Source organism: Coregonus clupeaformis, unplaced genomic scaffold (assembly GCF_020615455.1).
Source record: "Coregonus clupeaformis isolate EN_2021a unplaced genomic scaffold, ASM2061545v1 scaf0080, whole genome shotgun sequence".
Lineage (NCBI taxonomy): Eukaryota > Metazoa > Chordata > Actinopteri > Salmoniformes > Salmonidae > Coregonus > Coregonus clupeaformis.
Window position 1 is genome coordinate 678,861 of NW_025533535.1, and position 25,468 is coordinate 704,328.

The 25,468-nt window shown below is 44.0% G+C and overlaps 1 protein-coding gene across 5 annotated transcripts in view; it reads right to left on the reverse strand.

Moving 5' to 3' along the window:
* Positions 1-25,468, reverse strand: part of baiap2b (BAR/IMD domain containing adaptor protein 2b) — a 155,966-nt gene that overhangs the window by 36,285 nt on the left and 94,213 nt on the right. For all 5 annotated transcript variants that reach the window (XM_045213148.1, XM_045213146.1, XM_041889033.1 and 2 more), the window contains 3 exons: positions 23,982-24,119; positions 7,939-8,091; positions 1,078-1,314 (listed from right to left, as the gene is read on the reverse strand). In XM_045213148.1, the coding sequence (XP_045069083.1) occupies positions 1,078-1,314; positions 7,939-8,091; positions 23,982-24,119 (528 nt within the window). The remainder of the gene's footprint in view (positions 1-1,077; positions 1,315-7,938; positions 8,092-23,981; positions 24,120-25,468) is intronic.

The window sequence follows — 25,468 nt, forward strand, 5'->3', positions numbered from 1 at the left end:
TTTGTCCATATTATTATCAAGTGATTGTAAATTGGCCAATAGTATCGATGGCAAAGGCAGATTAGCCACTCGTCGCCGGCTCCTTACCAAGCACCCCGATCTCCTTACGCAATATCTCCTTTTCTTTCTACTGCGAATGACGGGGATGAGGGCCCTGTCGGGTGTCTGGAACAAATCCCTCTCGTCCGACTCATAAAATAAAACTTATTCGTCCAGTTCAAGGTGAGTAATCGCTGTTCTGATGTCCAGAAGCTCTTTTCGGTCATAAGAGACGGTAGCAGCAACATTATGTACAAAATAACTTACAAACAATGCGAAAAAACACACAAAATAGCACGGTTGGTTAGGAGTCCATAAAACGGCAGCCATCCCCTCCGGCGCCATCAGTTTTGAAGGCATCCTCAGGACATGGATAGAAGTCCAATTTCGACGTCAATCTTGAACAACCTGGCTGACGACAAGCTGGTGGTGTTAATTTAATTAAGGTTAGTTGATTGGAGCCGCAGCCCACAAACCTGCTGTGTGCTTCAAGACTCAAGAATACCCACTCAAACACTGATGCAACACACTGATACAGAGGTTTGTACACAAGCACTCAAGCACGCAGGCACTCACACACAGCTCTTCAAAGCTTCATAATCAAAAACACAATTAGTGATGATAAGCAACAATAGATTCACTGAATGTTTCTCCACACCAATAGGGCTGAAAAACCATAGCAGCTCTATAGATGTAGGATCTTAATTTCAGCCAGTTTGCTACAGCAGGAAAATGATCCTGCAGCAACAGGAAATGTGAATTATTATGTGAAGTATAATTCATGTACATTTTTTTGTAGGGGTTGCTACAATTTCTATGAGTGCAAATCAAATCAAATTACAAACTTTAGAAGCCTTTTTAAACCTTGAATACACTACAAGTTAGCATTTCCTGCTGTGCAGGAAAATTCTCAGCAACAAAAGAGTGATCAAATTAAGATCCTACATCTGTAGCTCACCATTGGGTCATACTCTAGTAATAGATGTGTAATACCATAGCACATAATAGCACAGTAACATCATAGTAACAGTGACCCACCTGTTGGGCCATGAGTGCAGCCAGCTCTGGGGGTACAGGCAGAGGCTTGGCCCCGGGGATAGGGTCAGAGATGAGCAGGTTGCCCTTGGAGCTGTGGTGGGTGTGGGAGCTGGACCCCAGGGTACCCCCTGCAGAGGTCATCTGCTGGGCCAGGAGCAAGGCACGGTCAGGCAGCTTGGTAGGGTCAGCACACGCCTGCTGCCATGCTGGGATCTTCTGGGCTAGAAGGTCCTTACCCTGGAGAAGAGAGGTAAATAAAGAAAGGTGAGACATTGTGTAGGGGTGAGATAGGTGAATATCGAGATGTTCTGGTGAGAGAAGAGGATTGATTAACAAGGTGTTCCTTTGAACCCGCTCAAAAGGTAAGTGATGTGAGGTATGTGTATATCTAAGGAGATTTTTCAGAAGACTATAGGGTTATAAAGTTCAGGAGAAACTGTTTAACAAATATTTTTTTCACTGCTTGAGAACATAACTACATTATCACATCCCAGAGAGAGGGAGGGAGAGAGAGAGAGAGAGAGAGAGAGAGAGAGAGAGAGAGAGAGAGAGAGCGAGAGAGAGAGAGAGTGCTTCACCTCACACCCTTTTTTTAACACCCTCTGTCATATCTGCCATATCACCAAACCAAGACTTCCTTCTCTCTCAGCTCTGACAGCTCTTCTACAGTATCTGTTGACCGGGGAGCTGAAGCAGCCTCATTACCAGTCTAGCAGCCGTTTCATCGCAAAGCTGTCCACCAGCAGCCTCCCAGGATTATAACACTCAAGGCAGGGGGGCGGCCGCCTGCGACACCATCTGTAGCCTCCAGGCCTTTCCTCCAGCTCTCTCCCCAGCTCTGGGTTTCCTGCTTTAGCTTACTGCTGATCAGTTTTACCCCCACCTCCATTCATTAAAGCTTTCTGAGTGTAACACAGGCTATAATATTCAGCAGGGTTGCCAGGTTTCTCCATAAACTTCACTCTTAGAAAAAATGGTTAATAAAAAGGGTTCTCCTATGAGGACAGCAGAAGAACACATTTAGGTTCTAAATAGCACCTTGAGTGTGCCCATTCATACCAAATACCAATGAAGTTTGTTTGACTGTCAGACAGTATTTATCGAAGTGACATATCCCTCAATCTTTGTTACTATTTGTCTCTGTCCATAGCATACATACAGTTGATGTCGGAAGTTCACATACACCTTACCCAAATACATTTAAACTCAGTTTTTCACAATTCCTGACATTTAATCCTAGTAAAAATTCCCTGTCTTAGGTCTGTTAGGATCACCACTTTATTTTAAGAATGTGAAATGTCAGAATAATAGTAGAGAGAATGATTTATTTCAGCTTTTATTTCTTTCATCACATTCCCAGTGGGTCAGAAGTTTACATACACTCAATTAGTATTTGGTAGCATTGCCTTTAAATTATTTAACTTGGGTCAAACGTTTTGGGTAGCCTTCCACAAGCTTCCCACAATAAGTTGTGTGAATTTTGGCCCATTCCTCCTGACAGAGCTGATGTAACTGAGTCAGGTTTTTTAATTTTTAATTTTTAATTTTACCTTTATTTAACTAGGCAAGTCAGTTAAGAACAAATTCTTATTTCCAATTACGGCCTACACTGGCCAAACCCGGACGATGCTGGACCAATTGTGCGCCTCCTATGGGGCCTCCTTGCTTGCACACGCTTTTTCAGTTCTGCCCACACATTTTCTATAGGATTGAGGTCAGGGCTTTGTGATGGCCACTCCAATACCTTGACTTTGTTGTCCTTAAGCCATTTTGCCACAACTTTGGAAGTATGCTTGGGGTCATTGTCCATTTGGAAGACCCATTTGCGACCAATCTTTAACTTCCTGACTGATGTCTTGAGATGTTGCTTCAATATATCCACATAATTTTCCTTCCTTATAATGCCATCTATTTTGTGAAGTGCACCAGTCCATCCTGCAGCAAAGCACCCCCAAAGCATGATGCTGCCACCCCCATGCTTCACGGTTGGGATGGTGTTCTTCGGCTTGCAAGCGTTCCCCCCTTTCCTCCAAACATAATGATGGTCATTATGGCCAAACAGTTCTATTTTTGTTTCATCAGACAGAGGACATTTCTCCAAAAAGTATGATCTTTGTCCCCATGTGCAGTTGCTAACCGTAGTCTGGCTTTTTTATGGCGGTTTTGGAGCAGTGGCTTCTTCCTTGCTGAGCGGCCTTTCAGGTTATGTCGATATAGGACTCGTTTTACTGTGGATGTAGATGCTTTTGTACCTGTTTCCTCCAGCATCCTCACAAGGTCCTTTGCTGTTGTTTTGGGATTGATTTGCACTTTTCGCACCAAAGTACGTTCATCTTGTGATGTCACGAGAGGCTGTGTCCTGGAGGGACGTTACATCCCCCTGAGATGGCTGCAAACCCAGACAGCTATGGCTCCATCTGCTGGTATGGTCGGGAACTCCAACCCTCTGTGGCCAATCTTCCCACGCAGCTGAAACCAATCAGGGGCTGATGGGCTGGAGTTGTTTTGGAAGGGAAGAGACACGGTCTGGAGGGTGGGTTGGAGGAAGAAGAGAATTGTGTTATAATTTCGTTAGTTGCCGAAGACCTTTAATAAAATCCTTGTTTGGTTGAACCTGGACTCCTTGCACTACTTGGGCAATCCCCGCTGGAAGCGGTAGCCTCTCGTGGCATCACAGATGGTGGAGAATACGGGCACGCTCAGCGTTAATAGTGCATGTCAGAGGAGGATACCGAAGGTTTGATCACCCAGTTTTCCAAGTTGGCCGTAGGCTCCCCGCCCGACTGAAATGGAGGACATATTGAAAGCCCTTGTTGCTGGCCAGCAAGCCCAGATGCAAGCAAACGTGGCTCTCTTGGAGGAGCAAAAGAAAGCCAACCTTCTGAAGGCAGAGGAATTGCAGTTGCAGAGACAGAGGGTGGTCCAAAATACCCGCCCAATAAAGGCAAGTGACTTTATATCTAAGATGGGAGCTACCGATGACATTGAGGCATACCTGCATGCATTTGAGGCCACGGCCACTAGGGAAGCCTGGCCCAAGCAACAGTGGGTTGGTCTGTTAGCCCCCTTTCTAACCGGGGAATCGCTGAATGCTGTCCGGGACCTGGGCCCTGACCAGGTTACTGACTATGATGCCCTGAAGTCTGAGATCCTCAGCAGATATGGACTCACAAAGTTTGGTATGGCCCAGCGCTTTCACAGCTGGACCTTCCAACCAGACCAACCTCCTCGGGCGCAGATGCATGAACTTGTCCGAATCGCAAGGAAATGGCTGGATCCGCAGAGGAATACAGCAGCGGCGGTGGTGGAGGCCGTTGTGGTGGATCGTTACCTACGCGCCCTGCCTTATGAGGCAAAAACGGTTCATCAGTCAACAGGCCTTGACCACGGCTGATCTGACCGTGGAAGCTGTGGAAAAGTACCAGGCCACAGCGGAGATGCTGAATGCTTCCCGAAAAGACCCCAGGAGGGCGGCCCCACCACAAATGGGAAGAACCCGTCCAAAGGACCCCCAAGGTCTCGAACCCAGCCACGTCAGGACTTATCCCGGCTCCAGGGGGAGCCAGAAACCAGGCGGGTCCAAGAAGAGTACACCAGGAGGGGGAAACTCGACAGTGTTACCGGTGTGGGGAGATGGGACATATCTCCTGGCAGTGTGGGAAACCAGCCGATGAACCTATGCCCACTGCGGAGTCCTCCAGCTCAGCACCCACACACCGTTTTGCCTCGCTCTTGGGAGTCGTAGATGGCGGCCCAGATCGACCCCCCCACCTGCCCGGTAACTGTGAATCACCATGATGTGGAGGCCTTACTGGATTCTGGTAGCCGGGCCACCCTGGTGCGTAAGGATTTGGTGGGCCCAACGTGTCTGACCCCGGGGAAAGTCCTCCCAGTTTCCTGTGTCCATGGGGACACCAGAGAATACCCCATTACTGAACTTACAATGACCAGCACACGGGGAACCATACACACGACGGCGCGGGGTGGTTGATTCCCTCCCCGTCCCTGTCCTAATTGGACGAGACTGCCCAGCCTTTTACCCACTCTGGAGAGAGTCTCAGGAGAGGATAACCCGAGTACCTCGGAAACGGAGAGGCAAGACTCATCCTGGGAAGGCTCCGGTGCAATCCTCCGAATTACTCACTCCCGCCCGGGCTCTGATAGGGATGGCAGGTGCCCAGACCGACACAGAGACGGAGCTACAGAATCTGGACAAAGAACTGTCTGGTCTGAAGGGGACCGCTGAGAGGTATCGTTTGTTAAAGCAACAGTTAGACATGAAGACAGAAGAGTTAGATATCCTCCAGGCTAAACTCCAACAGAGCTCCTTCCATAAGCAACAGGAGGAGCTGGAGAGGCTGCGCAGGACCATCGAGGAGTGTGAGGAGACCCTGCGCAGTAGTAAGGAGGTCCAGAAAAGGCAGAGGAGAAGTACAAGGTGTTGGAGAACAAGATGAAGAATGCGGAGGCAGAGAGAGAGAAGGAACTGAAAGCTGCTCAACAGAAGCTAAACTCTGCTAAAACCAAGGCTGATGCGTTCAGTAAGAAACTCAAGGAGAGACAACAGGAGGCTGAGTCCCTGGTCCTAGAGTTGGAGGAGTTGAAGAGAGAGCAGTCTGGCAAGCACCACGGCAATGCGGACGCCCTCTCCCGGCGTGATGCCTTCTTCGCTGCCTTTACCCCGACGAGGACGTCGGTCCCGAGGAGGGGGATGTGTGATGTCACGAGAGGCTGTGTCCTGGAGGGACGTTACATCCCCCTGAGATGGCTGCAAACCCAGACAGCTATGGCTCCATCTGCTGGTATGGTCGGGAACTCCAACCCTCTGTGGCCAATCTTCCCACGCAGCTGAAACCAATCAGGGGCTGATGGGCTGGAGTTGTTTTGGAAGGGAAGAGACACGGTCTGGAGGGTGGGTTGGAGGAAGAAGAGAATTGTGTTATAATTTCGTTAGTTGCCGAAGACCTTTAATAAAATCCTTGTTTTGGTTGAACCTGGACTCCTTGCACTACTTGGGCAATCCCGCTGGAAGCGGTAGCCTCTCGTGGCATCACAATCTCTAGGAGACAGAACGCGTCTCCTTCCTGAGCGGTATGACGGCTACGTGGTCCCATGGTGTTTATACTTGCGTACTATTGTTTGTACAGATGAATGTGGTACCTTCAGGTGTTTGGAAATTGCTCCCAAGGATGAACCAGACTTGTGGAGGTCTACCATTTTTTTTTCCTGAGGTCTTGGCTGATTTCTTTTGATTTTCCCATGATGTCAAGCAATGAGGCACTGAGTTTGAAGGTAGGCCTTGAAATACATCCACAGGTACACCTCCAATTGACTCAAATGATGTCAATTAGCCTATCAGAAGCTTCTAAAGCCATGACATCATTTTCTGAAATGTTCCAAGCTGTTTAAAGGGACAGTCAACTTAATGTATGCAAACTTCTGACCCACTGGAATTGTAATACAGTGTGTTATAAGTGAAATAATCTGTCTGTAAAGTATTGTTGGAAAAATTACTTGTATCATGCACAAAGTAGATGTCCTAACCGACTTGCCAAAACTATAGTTTGTTAACAAGACATTTGTGGAGTGGTTGAAAAACTAGTTTTAATGACTCCAACCTAAGTGTATGTAAACTTCCGACTTCAACTGTAAATGTGTCTATCCATGTTTTCTTCCATATTGTTTTCTGTGTACCAGTCAGAGTGATCCTCCTTGGTCTCTCTCTGTTGGTGGACCGGGTAGCAGTGCCAGTAGGTGACTAAGCTCCCAGTTGGCAGTATCGGCTAGGTAATGTACCGCGTGTCGTGTGCGTGGGAGTGTGGCCTGTGGGGAGATGATATAGACTCCACTGGCAGATGGCCTGCCTCTTCATCTTTCATCTCAATACACTTCTTCAACCTGTTCGGTTCGGTTCCCCTGCTCCTGCTCTGTCACCTTCATTATGGCTGTCTTATACAAGGAGGGCACGACCATACCGTATTAAGTTGGAGTGTTCTACAGTGTGGACTAGAGAGAGAGAGAGAGAGAGAGAGAGAGAGAGAGAGAGAGAGAGAGAGAGAGAGAGAGAGAGAGAGAGAGCAAGAGAGAGAGACAGAGAGAGGGAGAGGGAGGGAGAACCTGTCTGAAGAGTGGGTCCTCTCTCGCCCACTCCTCCTAAGTGACTCACACAATACGCCCTCAATCGTTCTGTCTTTGCCTCCCTACAAACTCTTTTCATATACAATCTCTCGTTCTCCATATTTCCCTTTTCACTGCGTCTTTCGAAATTGCTTCCAACCTATTTTTCTCTCCCCCTCCTTTCTCTCCCTCTCCGCTCTCTTCCCCCTTCCCTTGATCTCAATCTCTCTCTCTTCCTCTCGCTCTCTTTCCTCTCCATTCCTCTCTCTCTTCCTCTCTCTCTCTTTCTTCTCTTTCTCTGTCAGCACATCAGTATTGTCTATAGACAGTCAGCCCCCACACACTCTCTCCCTGGTGATTCACGTCTGGACTAAGTGTACTTGTGGAAGTGGGACACTGCGCAACCTCTTCCCTTCCTACCCTCTCCACCTCTCTCTTTCCATTGCTCAGTCTCCCCCCATCTTCTCCTCCTCACCCCCTCCTCTCCTTTTTTCTCCTCCTCCACCTCTCCACCTATCTCATCCCACTGCTCAGTCTCTAGATAGCACCTTCTAGATAGTGTAGGGTTGAAAAATGTCATTAACTTTCCCCAAATTCCAAGTTTTTCCTGAAATTCTGATTGGAGGACTTCCTCCCTGCCTAATCCCTTCTGATTGTAACCAGGGGAGTTTCCAGGATTTTGCAACCCTAGGTACAGAAACTGTTGACCTGTAGATGAAAAGGGAAAAGTCAGACTTTGCTCACTTTGCTGTGGTAGGAGCTGTTGTTCTTGGCCACGGCACACTGTCTGTCCACCAGGAAACAGTACCTCCTCCTCTCCTCTGACAGTGCATTCTTGTAGCCCTCTGCTGTGTACTGGTCCAGGTCGCTCTGCTTGCTGCTGATGGTCTCAACATACTGAGGAGAGAAAAAAGAGAGAGGAGGAGCAGGGGGACGGAATGAGCAGAAACCATAAGGATAGCGTATCATGAAGTTGCCCCTAGGTCTAGACTCTTGACACTGATCTAAGGTCAGTTTTGTGTGTGTGTGTATGTGTGTGTGTATGTGTGTGTGTGTGTGTGTTTATGTCTTAATGGTTAAGGTTAGTATTGTCTTATATCCTAGACACAGTATGTACATAGGAGCAACATTTGTGTCTGCTTGAATCTTCCCACCTAAACTGACTCAAGCAGTTGATAGATTGAATTTAGCTAACTAAATGTACAGTACGCGTCACCTTGTGTGGCACTAGAATAAGGTGTCAGCAGCTAAACCAGTGGGGAAAATATTAAAATAGAATAGCATGTAAACATTCTATACATTCTGATTCACTGCTAAACAGTGAGTGGTACACAATGGAGCACTAACTCCCTAGTGGTACACAATGGAGTACTAATTCCCTGCCTGATTAGAACAAAATGGCCAATACAAGCAGAGTCATTTAAGCAATAAGGCCCGAGGGGGTGTGGTATATGGCCTATATCCCACGACTAAGGGCTGTTCTTACGCATGACGCAACGCGGAGTGCCTGGATACAGCCCTTAGCCGTGGTATATTGGCCGTATACCACAAACCCCAGAGGTGCCTTATTGCTATTATAAACTGGTTACCAATGTAATTACAATAGTAATTATACCACAGCTTTCAGCCAATCAGCATTCAGGGCTCAAACCACGCAGTTTATAATGTAGCATTAGTTGCTAATGATGTTGATGACACAGAGCTCAGCCTAAGACAAGAACAAATTGAGTTCATCCTTTGTCACCATAGAGGTACAACGAGACTCGTCCTGAAAACTCTCTCATCCAAACAGTAGTCGTCAACAACCAGACAAAGGCCTACAAACAAATCCTTGTTGAATCCTTGACTAAAATCCACAAAAACACTTGTGAGGCTTGATCCTCTAAGCTCACATCAGGGAGATACACATATGCACACGCACACACACAAATGCATGCATGCACACACACAAATGCGCACACACACACACACACACACAGGGGTCGCAGATGGAAATTTCAGCCTCATTACAGAACTCATTTAGGCAATGCGAGCAGGTGTTTACTGAAAATTCACAGCTTCCAATTTACCACTCCCCACACTGCTACCCTGGAGCTTTCCATTTCCCCTTCATCTCTCTGTCCCTCCCTCTCTCCCTCCGCCCCTCAGAATGATAAAGTTCAGAACGATAAAGCACAGTCAGAGATGCTATATGATACCTGTATGAAGATACTATCCACTTCAAAGTGTTTCTTCTCTGAGACTGTTACACAATAGGATCCCTCCCTCCCTCTTTACCATTGTGACTGTGGCCTCTGCTTTCTGTAACGAGCCTAATGACTCAGAGATAATTAAGAAGAGGAGACTAACACACAGATGCCCAGCCGTTCTCTCTTCTCTCTCACCTGTGTATATGTAGACTGATTACAAAGAACAGAGAAAGGAAAAACCCTTCAGGAGCTTAATTAACTTTCAGTTCAGGTTGATGGAACGACAAGGAGGATAATGTTATTTTCAAATAACTGGGGTTCTTTCCATCGGCGTCGTTAGGGAAGGGCTTCCGGAGCTGCAGCCCCGAATGACTTTGACCCAGCCCCGAACCTTTTGATGGTCGAAGAATTGTGAAATTGCAATCTGTAAAAAAAAAAAGAAACTGGCGCCGGTGTGCTTTATGACCATGCAGACGCCTCGGAACGGGTGGGCAGGTTGTTTGACTCTGCACCCAGCGGTTTATAAAGCCAGTGTGGCATGTTGAATTTGTTTTTCTTCCTATGAATTTGGCTCTAGCATGTGAACGGTTTGGGCTATTATTTATGACCCCCAAATGGAAGCTAAGACTCTCAGGAACATATATGTGCCTTCTTTTCCCCTCTACAACGTTCACAAGTTGCACATGACTCATTAGAAGGGACTTTGACAAAACAGCACAGAATGACTGGGGAAAAGGAATTGAATGTAATTGTGATATATTTGCTATGAATTTGGCTCCAGCCTTGGAACAGTTTGGGCTATTAGCAATTATGACCCCATTCCTGAAAGCTAAGACTCTCAGGAACATATCTTCTGTTCTAAGAAAGATTAAATACACACTCATTTCCTGATGATCTTCCTTCCTGAATTTTACCTGTAAGATACATTTCAATCACTTGAAAGCATACTTAATTCAGACTTAAATTTGGCATTACCTGATTTGACATATATTTCTGTTATGTATAAGGCCAGATTCAAAAGCTTCATCAAATAATTTTTACAGATTTGTTTCAGATACGCCCATGTGTTAATAGGGAAGTACATTCTGTCCAGAAAAAGCATGTATTCATTGGAATGCACTGTACTTCGGCACAGGGCCGGTGTTATGGGCGGCCCTTAGGGGGCCTGGCCCGCCCTACCGTACCTCCTTGCCTGTCCAAATAAAATACTGAAATATTGATCATTTATTTGACCGAGACGCGCGCCGACAGAAAGACACATCAATCTTAGATAAAGCATCCGAGTGAGCGAAACAGCGCCCCTCTGTCTTACTATATGTAGCCCATGTATCTGATTCTGTCTGGACAGAAATAGTATGACATGCCATGCTCTTTTGGTCAAGACAGCATCAGATTCATGGCCTACACATACTGGCCATGTATCTGATGCTGTCTTGACCAAAAGAGCATGGCATGTCATACTATTTCTGTCCAGACAGAATCAGATACATGGGCTACATATAGTAAGACAGAGGGGCGCTGTTTCGCTCACTCCGGTGAGAGAGTTTCAGCAGAGAGGAAGAGGCAAAGTGAGAGGGCTCACTCTCGCCAAAATCTGTCCAGAATAAGTCCAATGCGTTTCTATGGGCATAATATGCAGACCTAAGTTTGTCAACTGCCTACCCACCATTGGGACAATGACACCCATTGTTAGGGCAGAGATGTGAGCAGATTATATACAGATCTCTGGTTTCAGCCTATCGCGAATTGGAAAGGAAAGTCGGAGGGTGCACAGTGCTCTGTTAGAATGCTGGCTTCCCCTAAAGTAAATAGATGTTTTGCCCAAATTATATAATTACTCCTGTCTAAATAAAAACATTCAAAATACTTTACCAGAGAGCACGACTTAGCCACAGAGGATCATTAGCCTCTTAAAAAAACATAGTAGCTGTGGATTGTTTCAAATCACAAGTGTGTAGGCCTATGCCTATTTGGGAAGCCAGCAATTTGGGTAGTGCTCGTGGCAATAGGTCTAGCTGGTTGAGTTGCGGCTGTCAGTGAAAAGCATCTAAAATATGTGTGAAGATAATGTGTCTTGGGTATAATTTCAAATGTTGCAACAAGAACATGGGGAGGGGTGTGTGGCGAAGATATGGCCTGTCTCTCTCCAGAATGCACTCAGCTCTCCAGAATGCACTCAGCTGTTTCCCGCCAATTATTGCGCATTCATTGTTTCATTCTGTAAAGTGTTTGCCCTTTTATTGTTTATTTTTTTGATCAATTCCCCATTACATATGTCACCAGTAGGTATAGTAAATGTACTGTTAATCCATGTCATTTGGTCACATTAATTTCTGTTAATGCATGTATTAATTGCAGTCATTTAGCTGGCCTGCTGCGTGCAAATGTAGGAAAGTGCCGATTTGGCTGATTGTCTTAACTCACCACGCCCACCACTAATAAGCTGAGCTTCTCAGTCATTTTTCCTTCACCTCACACATTGTAAACAAAGTCTGTATTTTTAACATCCATGATAATTCCTCAGTATTTGGAAAATCTGTTCAACACTCCTGGCCTCCATAATCACCAAGCCTCAGTGTGAAAGGACAAAATATCATGATCTGATGATCCCATATATCCAGTGGAAACATCATAAAAAACAGCTGTCTGTCCAGAGCTCACTTGTCTAGGCTAGGCTAGTTGATACTATGTTTCAAGTTCGCTAGCGACAGCTTCTGGCCAAACCCAGTTGATGATTTGATACAATGTTGCACTTCACTAGCAATAGCTCAGGTCAAAGGGAGGCAGGGAGGTGGAGTAGAGAGATGAATGTGATTGAAAGAACCAGACTTTTCATCTGGATATTTTTTACTGTCTTTATGCCTATGTATTTTACTTAGTTGACGATGGAAGTTATAGGCCTCCCGCTACCTCTGAGTTCTATGTGCTCATTTCTTTAGCTATAGACACAGTGTATCAATGTTTCCATATGGCAGAGGCTGGTGCTCTCGCCTCAGTTGAATTTGAATTTTTAGATTTTTATCATTTTACTTTAGATTTTCATGATTAACCACGTGACAATGATTTTGAGAAAAAATATAATAATCATAACTGTCACGCAGATTGGTAGAAATGGTAGGATAAATTGCAAGCTTCCCAAAAATTCTAACTCACGAGCTGCCTATGGTCTTTACTATAACACGCATTTAAAAAAATCGTGAACGTGCAAGCGTGTGCACACATAGGAGGTGTCCCGTGAAAAAATGTGCCCGCCTCAGAGGCCCGTCCAACTGATTCGTTCTGGCGCCGGTCCTGCTTCGGCATTGTAAAGGTCTGCCACATCTCTCCTTTGAAAAATAACTAACTGAGTCATTGGATTATGATGAGAGGATGTCAGTGCAGTCAGCGCTCTCCTGTTGCAACAAGCATCTCTCTCTCTCTCTCTCTCTCTCATCTGTCACACGTTTCTGATGTGTGATGTACAGTATGTACGCTGTGTCGTCGACGAAAACACCAAGGAGCGACTGTGTCAATTACACCACAGATATCACATAACACACACACACCTATCAAAGAGAAGGACTACCTGTACCTGGTACCCACACATGCTGGGAAAAAGAACAGAAAGTCCACAGAGAAGGATCAGGAAATAAAAGCAGTGGGGGAAGCCCAGTTGGTGCTGCTGGGTAATGAGGCCTACAAATATGGCTACCCTGCTGTGACTGAGAGAGAGGGGAATGATAGCATGATAGCATGCTAAAGCACCCATCTCATGGACAGATGGGGGACACAGAGAGCTACATAGAGAGATAGAGGTAAAGTGAGAGAGACTGGGGACACAGAGAGCTACATAGAGAGATAGAGGTAAAGTGAGAGAGATGGGGGACGCAGAGAGCTACATAGAGAGATAGAGGTAAAGTGAGAGAGATGGTGGACGCAGAGAGCTATATAGAGAGATAGAGGTAAAGTGTGAGAGATTGGGGACACAGAGAGCTATATAGAGAGACAGAGGTAAAGTGAGAGAGATGGTGGACACAGAGAGCTACATAGAGAGATAGAGGTAAAGTGAGAGAGATGGTGGACACAGCTATATAGAGAGATAGAGAGATAGAAATAGAGGTTGAGAATCGATAGAGATAACAGTGTGTTGGATGTAAACTACTGAGAAAGTAGGGGATGGGGAGAGGATGTAGGGGAGGTAGAAAAAAAGAGGTATACAGTGCATTCGGAAAGTATTTAGACCCCTTGACTTTTTCCACATTTTCTTACGTTACAGCCTTATTCTAAAAATTGATTAAATGGATTATTTCCCTCATCAATCTACACACAATACCACAGAATGACAAAGCAAAAACAGGTTTTTAAAAATGTTTGCAAATTTAACTGAAATATACATTTACATAAGTATTCAGACCCTTTACTCAGTACTTTGCCGAAGCACCTTTGGCAGCGATTACAGCCTCAAGTTTTCTTGGTTATGACGCTACAAGCTTGGCACACCTTTGGGGAGTTTCTACCATTCTTCTCTGCAGATCCTCTCAAGCTCTGTCAGGTTGGATGGGGAGAGTCGCTGCACAGCTATTTTCAGGTCTCCAGAGATGTCCGATCGGGTTCAAGTCCGGGCTCTGGCTGGGCCACTCAAGTACATTCAGAGACTTGTCCCGAAGCCCCTCCTGCGTTGTCTTGGCTGTGTGCTTAGGGTCGTTGTCCTGTTGGAAGGTGAACCTTCACCCCTAGTATGAGGTCCTGAGTGCTCTGGAGCAGGTTTTCATCAAGGATGTCTCTGTACTTTGCTCTGTTCATCTTTCCCCCGATCCTGACTAGTCTCCCAATCCCTGCCACTGAAAAACGTGCCAGGATGGTGCCAGGTTTCCTCCAGACTTGACACTTGGCATTCAGGCCAAAAAGTTCAATTTCGAGTCACATAGCAAAGGGTCTGAATACTTATGTAAATAAGGTATTTTTAAAATGATTATTTTTCTTCTAAAAACCTGTTTTTGCTTTGTCATAAATGGGGTATTTTGTGTAGATTGATGAGGGGGGGATTCATTTTAGAATAAGGCTGTAACGTAACAAAATGTGGAAAAAGTCAAGGGGTCTGAATACTTTCCGAATGCACTGTATATAGAAAGAGACATACAAAGAAAGCAGTGGTGGTCGATGCCGTTTAAGATGAGGGAGGATGATAGAAAAATGTATGGGCATGGCCTTACTTCTATTACAGCATATTGGATGACTGTCATTCATATTCCATTCACCCAGCTCAATATAACATCGATAGGTTTAGGCTACTACATGATACTCACATTTTCTCTACGGCATGTGCGACGTCATCTATACTGAACAAAAATATAAACGCAACATGTAAAGTGTTGGTCCCATGTTTCATGAGCTGAAATAAAATATCCCAGAAATGTTCCATACGCACAAAAAGCTTATTTCTCTCATATCACAAATGTATTTACATCCCTGTTAGTGAGCATTTCTCTTTTGCCAAGATAATCCATCATCCTGACTAGTGGTGGTCGGTACTGTTTTAAAGATGAGGATGATTAAATATATTATGAGCATGGCCTTATTTCTATTACAGCATATTGGATGACTGTCATTCATATTCCATTCACCCAGCTCAATGTAACATCGATAGGTTTAGGCTACTAAATTATACTCATATTTTCCCTGTACCCATCATAAGGTTGCTACAACCTAGCCTTGTTCATCCCCATTTCGTTCGGTTTGCTTCCGTTTAAGAAAAGTTTTTCAACAGAATCGGCGGAATGAATACACCCCTGATCACATACAAACAGTTCACTTTCATAGCAGCCACATAAAAACAGCATGATCACTTTGCTCGTTGTATATTTAATTCCTTCTCGCAACTATCTATGTGCTCTCCTCCTCTCATCTTTTCCCTTCACTTGTGGACTTCAGTGCACAACATTTCAGCTGTCTGTGAACAGGCGAAAAAACCTTTCCAAGTCAAACCTTCATATCATGACCGCTAACCACTACACACAGCCTACTACACACAGCTTGCATCGTTTTCATGTCATAGTCAACTAGAACTACTAGAACTAAACCCGCTACAATCAAGCAATACAGTCAGAAAGCAGTTTAGCAGTTACATCGGCGGGCCCCGGTGGCAATAAATTAATAAAAGCAAAAGCTTACCTTGACTTGGAAGAGTCCAGTGTAGGATAGCCATAGCCAGCTAGCTAACATAGCATCCCTCTCTGTTTGAGCCGGGTGTTTGAGTAGGCTAAACTTCTGGGGTAGTAGTAGTAGTATAGGATAGCCATGTTTTGTTTACCTGTCATGTACTACAGTGTGTGTTTATGGGCGGAACCAAACAAGGGTAATTCCTGGTAATTATAGATCCTTCCAGACACACCCTTACTTTGAACTTGTACACCATGTAAACAAAAGGTCAATCAGTCAGTCCGTCAGTCAGGCGTTTACAGCATAACTAGAAAGCAGTAGTAGGGTATCAGTATGGAGCTGCCAAACCAGTCTTCTTTCCACTATAGGCCTGGTGTCTGTCTCACTCCACAACATTCACACAATGGACACAAGAGCATGGGCGCTAATGGCAGCCTGATATACGACAATATATATATATACAGTATTTACTACTTTATTTATGCTATACTGTATTATACTATATTAGTATTTATAAACTCGTTGGTTCGAGCCCTGAATGCTGATTGGCTGAAAGCTGTGGTATATCAGACAAAATATTAATTTTTACGGCTCTAATTACGTTGGTAACCAGTTTATAATAGCAATAAGTCTCCTTGGGGTTTGTGATATATGGCCAATATACCACGGCTAAAGACTGTATCCAGGCACTCCGTGTTGCGTCGTGCTTATTTTTGACAAGCTCTACAACATCCAACCTACAGACATGACATGTTGCTTCTCACACAATATTGTTGTCTGCCGTGAACATTCTGTACGAATACCTGTAGCATCAAGAGGCTACAGCCTACTGCATGTTGAGCACCTGCACATTATTATGTCACCAACTACATATCCCCAGTACAGTTTATATAAGAACAAATAAATAAAGGAAAAAAAAGATGCTGAACAGTACAGGCCGTACATTAGATGCTTGATATAGGCCGACAGTACATTAAAGTACATGTTCTCTACTCACTGTTCCATTTGTGATAGCAGCATTTCAGCTTTTATCTGCCAAGTACGGCTTAAATGTAATGTAATGTCATTTTATTTGAAAAATTACAGTACTGTTAATGCATCTAGCATTTGGTAGGGGTCTCCATATTGTGATCTCTCTCAGTACAGTAAAATCTAATGGTCCTCTCATGCACTTTCTCAGCTGCCAATCACACAGGCCACGCCCCCCACACACAGCCTGGGGGTGACTCTCAATGGTATTTCCTTAATACCTCGAGTCCTGCCTCTTGTCCTTCACAAAACAAGGAGGGGGAAAACATTCAAGGTTCCTATAAGTTCTGGCCTTCTCCCTGAATCTTACTGTAGTCGACCCAGAAGCCTTAGCGGTGGTGGTGGGGGAGCAGGGGACCCCTGGTTTGTGTTGACAGGAAGCAGATTCAACAGGAAGAGAAAGGGGGCTTAACTCGAGGAGTTTCAGGGGGCTAAGAACAAAGGATAAGGAAGGAATATAACACAACTTGATCACGATCACAGAGTCACATGTGTGGGGAATGGAGGATTCGGAATAGAGAGTATAACCCAAGATATTTTATATTATGCCCCTTGATACAGGCTTTAGTCTAAAAATGGAGAGAGAGAAGAGAGATCTGAAAAGGAAATGTCAAACCTCAGCTAAATGCATTACGAGATACAAATGTAAGTATGTCAACGGAAATGTCACATTCCATGAACGTAAACTTTTAAAACTAGATCATCAACCAGTCAGTTCCTTGATACCTTCAGTATAAAGAGATTAGTTTAATATTGACTCAAATGGAACTTGATTCCAAGGATCATCAATTAATTATATCAAGCCGAGGTCTAAGCTTGATCTTTTGTCAGATTCTGTCAGAGCACAGCTTCCTCTGATGTTGTGGAGTTCCTCCCTACAAAACACTTTAAACAATTTACATCCAACTGACTATTAACATGACCAGAAGAAATAGGTCATTTAGAAAAGAGATCACACAGTGGAATAGGGAGGGAATGAGTGGGAGAAAGAGGGAAAGAGACAGAGGGACGAAGACAGGGTGAGAGCAAGAGAGAGAAATGAGGTGGAAACTGAGCTGCACTTCCTAACCTCCTGCCAAATGTATGACCATATTAGAGAAACATATTTCCCTCAGATTACACAGACCCACAAAGAATTAGAAAACAAACCCAATTTTGATAAACTCCCATATCTATTAGGTGGAATACCACAGCGTGTCATCACAGCAGCAGGATTTGTGACCTGTTGCCACAAGGAAAGGGCAACCAGTGAAGAACAAACACCATTGTAAATACAACCCATATTTATGTTTATTTATCTTCCCTTTTGTACCTTAACTATTTGTACATTGTTACAACACTGTATATAGACATAATATCACATTTGAAATGTCTGTATTATTTTGGAACTTTTGTGAGTGTAATGTTTACTGTTAATTTTTATTGTTTATTTCATTTTTGTTTATTATCTACTTCACTTGATATGACAATGTTAACATATGTTTCCCATGCCAATAAAGCCCTTAAATTGAAATTGAATTGAGAAAGAGAGAGTTGGGGGGGAAAGAGGAAGGGAGAGACGGTTGAATAATTGAAGAACGGAACTGCAGTAGAACAGAACAAACACAGATCCCCCCCCCCCCCCTCTCCCTCTTTCCCCCTTTCCCTCCCTCTCTCGATCTCTCTCTCTCTCTCTGACATTCTGCTCTGTCTGTCTCTACAGAGACTGCGTCAGCAGTGGCACCATAGCATCTCTTTCATTCTCCCCACATCAGCATAAGGGGCTGGGGCCCTCAGTAGTCAACACACACACCGCCTCTCTGCATTTCTCTCTGATGCACTACCATCACATCAGCTCTGACGCCATCAAGCTAATGTTTCAAATGCAGAGGGAACTGAGCTGAGTGAGTGGTGTATGTGTTGTGGGGGGGTGGGGGGGTCTCTGTGTGTGTGTGTGTGTGTGTGTACTTGTGGCATGCACACATGTTATGTGTCAATTGGATCTCTCTTGTTTTCACATGGCAGTACCATGTACCTTTTCACTCTCACAGAGTTGTCATTATAACTTGCTAATGAGTTGTTTGATTGGCTTTACCACTCTGCTCACACTGTAAATGCCCCAAAGGCTGTAGGGATGAAACATGGGCTGATGTGGTTTGTTTCAACTGTTTAGAAACTGAGACTTCTGTGACCGTTCTCCTCAGAGTAACCAGAGCCTAGGGCAGCAAGAGAGAGCAAAATAAGAGCGAGACAGACAAACAAACCAAAACAAAGGCAAAGTCTTCTCATGCTTTGTTGATTTAAAAAAAGCTTTTGACTCAATTTGGCATGAGGGTCTGCTATATAAATTGATGTAAAGTGGTGTTGGGGGAAAAACATACGACATTATAAAATCCATGTACACAAACACCAAGTGTGCAGTTAAAATTGGCAAAAAACACACACATTTCTTTCCACGGGGCCGTGGGGTGAGACAGGGATGTAGTTTAAGCCCCACCCTCTTCAACATATACAGTGAGGGAAAACAGTATTTGATCCCCTGCTGATTTTGTACATTTTCCCACTGACAAAGACATGATCAGTCTATAATTTTAATGGTAGGTTTATTTGAACAGTGAGAGACAGAATAACAACAACAAAATCCAGAAAAACGCATGTCAAAAATGTTATAAATTGATTTGCATTTTAATGAGGGAAATAAGTATTTGACCCCTCTGCAAAACATGACTTCGTACTTGGTGGCAAAACCCTTGTTGGCAATCACAGAGGTCAGACGTTTCTTGTAGTTGGCCACCAGGTTTGCACACATCTCAGGAGGGATTTTGTCCCACTCCTCTTTGCAGATCTTCTCCAAGTCATTAAGGTTTCGAGGCTGACGTTTGGCAACTCGAACCTTCAGCTCCCTCCACAGATTTTCTATGGGATTAAGGTCTGGAGACTGGCTAGGCCACTCCAGGACCTTAATGTGCTTCTTCTTGAGCCACTCCTTTGTTGCCTTGGCCGTGTGTTTTGGGTCATTGTCATGCTGGAATACCCATCCACGACCCATTTTCAATGCCCTGGCTGAGGGAATCTCACCCAAGATTTGACGGTACATGGCCCCATCCATCGTCCCTTTGATGCGGTGAAGTTGTCCTGTCCCCTTAGCAGAAAAACACCCCCAAAGCATAATGTTTCCACCACCATGTTTGACGGTGGGGATGGTGTTCTTGGGGTCATAGGCAGCATTCCTCCTCCTCCAAACACGGCGAGTTGAATTGATGCCAAAGAGCTCAATTTTGGTCTCATCTGAGCACAACACTTTCACCCAGTTCTCCTCTGAATCATTCAGATGTTCATTGGCAAACTTCAGACGGGCCTGTATATGTGCTTTCTTGAGCAGGGGGACCTTGCGGGCGCTGCAGGATTTCAGTCCTTCACGGCATAGTGTGTTACCAATTGTTTTCTTGGTGACTATGGTCCCAGCTGCCTTGAGATCATTGACAAGATCCTCCCGTGTAGTTCTGGGCTGATTCCTCACCATTCTCATGATCATTGCAACTCCACGAGGTGAGATCTTACATGGAGCCCCAGGCCGAGGGAGATTGACAGTTATTTTGTGTTTCTTCCATTTGTGAACAATCGCACCAACTGTTGTCACTTTCTCACCAAGCTGCTTGGCGATGGTCTTGTAGCCCATTCCAGCCTTGTGTAGGTCTACAATCTTGTCCCTGACATCCTTGGAGAGCTCTTTGGTCTTGGCCATGGTGGAGAGTTTGGAATCTGATTGACTGATTGCTTCTGTGGACAGGTGTCTTTTATACAGGTAACAAACTGAGATTAAGAGTGTGCTCCTAATCTCAGCTCGTTACCTGTATAAAAGACACCTGGGAGCCAGAAATCTTTCTGATTGAGAGGGGGTCAAATACTTATTTCCCTCATTAAAATGCAAATCAATTTATAACATTTTTGACATGCGTTTTTCTGGAATCTTTTGTTGTTATTCTGTCTCTCACTGTTCAAATAAACCTACCATTAAAATTATAGACTGATAATTTCTTTGTCAGTGGGCAAATGTACAAAATCAGCAGGGGATCAAATACTTTTTCCCCTCACTGTATATCAACGAATCGGTGAGGGCACTAGAACAGTGTGCAGCACCCGGGCTCACCCTAATAGAATCTGAAGTCAAATGTCTACTGTTTGCTGATGATCTGGTGCAATTGTCACCAACCAAGGAGGGCCTACAGCAGCACCTAGATCTTCTGCACAAATTATGTCAGACTTGGGCCCTGACAGTAAATCTTAGTAAGACAAAAATATGTTCCAAAAAAGGTCCAGGTGCCAGGACCACAAATACAAATTCCATCTAGACACCGTTGCCCTAGAGCACAGAAAAAAATGACACATACCTCGGCCTAAACATCAGCGCCACAGGTAACTTTCACACAAAGCTGTGAACGATCTGAGAGACAAGGCAAGAAGGGCCTTCTATGCCATCAAAAGGAACATAAAATTCAACATACCAATTAGGATCTGGCTAAAAATACTTGAATCAGTTATAGAACTCATTGCCCTTTATGGTTGTGAGGTCTGGGGTCCGATCACCAACCAAGAATTCACAAAATGGGACAAACACCAAATTCTGCAAAAATATCCTCTGTGTACAACGAAAACACCAAATAATGCATGCAGGGCAGAATTAGGCCGATACCCGCTAATGATCAAAATCCAGAAAAGAGATGTTTCATTTTTTAACCACTTAAAAGGAAGCGATTCCCAAACCTTCCATAACAAAGCCATCACCTACAGAGAGATGAACTGGAGAAGAGTCCCCTAAGCAAGCTGGTCCTGGGGCGCTGTTCACAAACACAAACAGAGCCCCAGGACAACAACACAATTAGACCCAACCAAATCATGAGAAAACAAAAAGAGAATTACATGACACATTGGAAAGAATTTACAAAAAAACTGAGCAAACTAGAATGCTATTTGGCCCTAAACAGAGAGTACACAGTGGCAGAATACCTGACCACTGTGACTGACCCACACTTAAGGAAAGCTTTGACTATGTGTGAGCATAGCCTTGCTATTGAGAAAGGCCGCCGTAGGCAGACCTGGCTCTCAAGAGAAGACTATGTGCCACTGCCCACAAAGTGAGCTGGAAACTGAGCTGCACTTCCTAACCTCCTGCCAAATGTATGACAATATTAGAGACACATATTTCCCTCAGATTACAGAGATCCACAAAGAATTCGAAAACAAACCCAATTTTGATCAACTCCCTTATCTACTGGGTGAAATACAGTGTGCCATAACAGAAGCAAGATTTGTGACCTGTTGCCACAAGAAAAGGGCAACCAGTGAAGAACAAACACCATTGTAAACACAACCCATATTTATGTTCATTTATTTTCCCATTTGTACTTTAACTATTTGCACATTGTTACAACACAAATAGACATAATATCACATTTGACATGTCTTTATTCTTTTGAAACTTCTGAGTGTAATGTTTACTGTTAATATTTATTGTTTATTTCACTTTTGTTTACTATCTACTTCACTTGCTTTGGCAATGTTAACACGCGTTTCCCATGCCAATAAAGCCTTTAAATTGAAATTGAAATTGAATTGAAATTGAATTGAATTGAATTGAATTGAGAGAGAGAGAGAGAGAGAGAGAGACAGACAGACAGACAGACAGACAGACAGACAGACAGACAGACAGACAGACAGACAGACAGACAGACAGACAGACAGACAGACAGACAGACAGACAGACAGACAGACAGACAGACAGACAGACAGACAGACAGACAGACAGACAGACAGACAGACAGACAGAATGATAAGGATATCACTCATCTCCAGTGTCTGTCTCAACAAAGGGAAACCTACTGCCCTTAGCTACAGAATACATTTACAATAAATGTACCTCCCACTCATCTCTCTGATGTCAAACCAATGGATTCTCAAGCAATCATGCAACTTCAATTTTAATAAGTTGGCAGTTGCATTTTTGAACTGACAACTGAATAAATAAATTGGAATCAGAGAAGACTGTGTAATATAAATCCTGTACAAATCTAATGCAGGCACACACCAAATGCAATACGATAAATAAAAATATATCGGTAAAAAAATGGGAATGAGAGAAAACCGTGGTGTTAAACCAGGATGAATACTGATGTACCACTGCTCATCTAACACCCAATTGATATGTTATGTAACACAGAAGCTATTAGCTATTTCCTATTTCCCATTTCCTGGGTTGGCAGCAGACCAGTGACATTCCCATTACATTCAAATCAGTCTGCCTCTCCCCCTGCAGCCCCCTCTCCCTTGCTTTCTCTCTCGCCTTCTCTCCCGCTTTCTCTCCCTCTCTCACTCTTTCTCTCTCTCTCTGTCTCTCTTTCTGTCTCTCTCTCTCCCCCCCCCCACTCTCTCTTCTCCGTGAGCTTGGCTCTAGGCGGTCTGAGGCAAGGTCAAGACGAGTCCCACAGTCCCCGGGCCCAATAGAGGGAACCTCCCTTACGCCTCGATTAGATCAACAGCGTCATTGCATCAATGATGCGTAATAGATTCTGCAGTCAAAATTTTTCATTATGTAATCCAACGTTTTTACTGGATATGTGTTCAACAAATGTTCAACATTTACCTTTTGCTACCATTTATGTCAAGTCTACACATACAATTTGATGCATATGTTGGTTATATCCACAGAACAAAGAACACACTGCAACAGCCTCTGCAACGCAATGCTGCAAGGCAAACGCAGTGTTCCATGAAAATGAATGTACTTCTGGTATACCAAAATGCAATGACGCTGTCGATGTGATCCAGGCGTTACCCCTCCAGTCAGTAGCAGAACAGCACATCAGCACAAGTCACAGTCACAGAGCTACAGATGTAGGATCTTAATTTGAGCCAAATAATCCTGCAGCAACAGGAAATGTGAATTATTATGTGGATTATAATAAATGGACACCTTTGTAATAGTTTATAAATTTTTCGTAAGGGAAAATCAAGTCTGAAATTTAAAAGTGGAAATTACAAACTTCAGAAGCCTTTTAAACCTCAAATACACTACAAGTTTTACATTTTAGTCATGGACAAAGTGTTCTGCTTCAGTGAAAGGGACCATAAGAGACTTGCTCAGCCTAAATCCCCTCTTGGATTTGATCGGCTACCTATCTCCGACACCTGCTTGGCTGTGGCCAATAGTATGATATTTCTCTGGCTCAGAGTCAGTAGCAGTGTCCTCACCACCTTCCCCTACGGTGATCTTTTGACCCACCAGCTGGCACTGCATCATCTCTAGGCTGACTAGGGACCCAGTCTGTCTGTTCAGTCACAGTAGCAATACAAACCTGAGGTCCTTTGGGTTACACACACACACACACACCTTCTCCCCCCCTCACACCCCCCTGCCTCCCCCACAGTCTCCTCCCTCCTCCCCCAGTCACTCACCTGCATCTCCTTGTCTCCGTACTTAGAGGTGTTCTTGCTGCCCTGGCTCTTCCTGCGTAGCTTCTTCAGTTCATCCTGACACTTCTCCAGACTCTCTCCTTTACTCTTGTGCTCCATCTGGTACTTCTTCAGAGCCGCCTGTAGGGGGAGTAAAGATTCAGTTTTAACAGCTCTACACAGGAAAAAAAGGTTATTGAGGGGTTCTTCGTCAGGACTGAGGGTGATATGGGTAACCATTTTCCTTTGCGTATCAGGAAGGGTTATTTACTGCTGTGATAGTTGTGAAGAACCATCCTGTTCTTCCCCTCTCCGAAATGTTTTTATTTTATTCCATGAAATGCTAAACTGTTAAAAAGTTCCTGTAACTTTATGGTACACTACCGGCTACTGGTTGCAGTAAAAGTACTTTAAACAACAACAAGATACTGCATTTTTACAGCTGAATTAAGGTGTTATTGCTGTAAAAGGACAGTATGCTACTGAATGCTGATTAATTGGGAATATACTTGATTTAATGACCTGAATTTCCTGCTACCCCCACCAGGTCTTTGGGCATGATAAAGATTGGCTGCAGATTAATTGGCCCCCCCAAAAATTCTGCGCTTTGCTAAAAGTTGCAATAAAAATAAAGTAAATATTCAAAAACTTGTAGTTGTTATTGCTGTAAAATGACAGTATGCTGCTGTATTCTGATTATAGTACACTCTATTTAAATTATGACATTTACTGTATTGTTACTGCAACTCAGTAGCCGTAAGTTACTGTAATTTTACAGGATAAGTAATATAGTAAAATCTTGTAAAAGGATTTACTGTGAGCACACTTGGGATCAAACCTCACCTGGGATTTGAACTCACAACCGCTTGGTTGCAGCAACCAGACATTTTCCTGCTATGCCACAAAAGCTGTGGCCATGAAAGATTTAATGGCAAGAATACATTTCTGCATTTTGCTAAAAGTTGCCCAGAATCAAGTCCAATCTGACAACATGAACATAATAATATTTACACGATTTTACTGTAATACTTACCATGTAAAATTACAATAACTTATTTTTACTGCAACTCAGTAGCTGGTAACATAATGCCAAATTACAGGTCATTTTTAACAGTGTGTGCCATAAGTGCATCTGAAGTATCCTCTAAGTATAACAGTAGAACCTGTATTTGGTTCTACCTGGAACCAGAGGGTTCTTCATGAGAGGGTTCTAAATGGAACTCAAACGGGTTCCCCCACAGCGACAAATTAAAGGGTTCTACGGGGCACCCAAAAGGGTTCCCCCATATGGACAAATAACAGAACCCTGGAACCAGTGGATTCTTCATGAGATGGTTCTACATAGAACCCAAAAGGGTTCCCCTACAGGGACAAAACAAAGAACCAACCAGGGTTCCTTGTGAGAGGGTTAAAAAAAAATCAAAGGGTTCTACGTAGCACCCAAAAGGGATCCCTCATAGGGACAAATGAAATAATTTCTACTGGTTCTA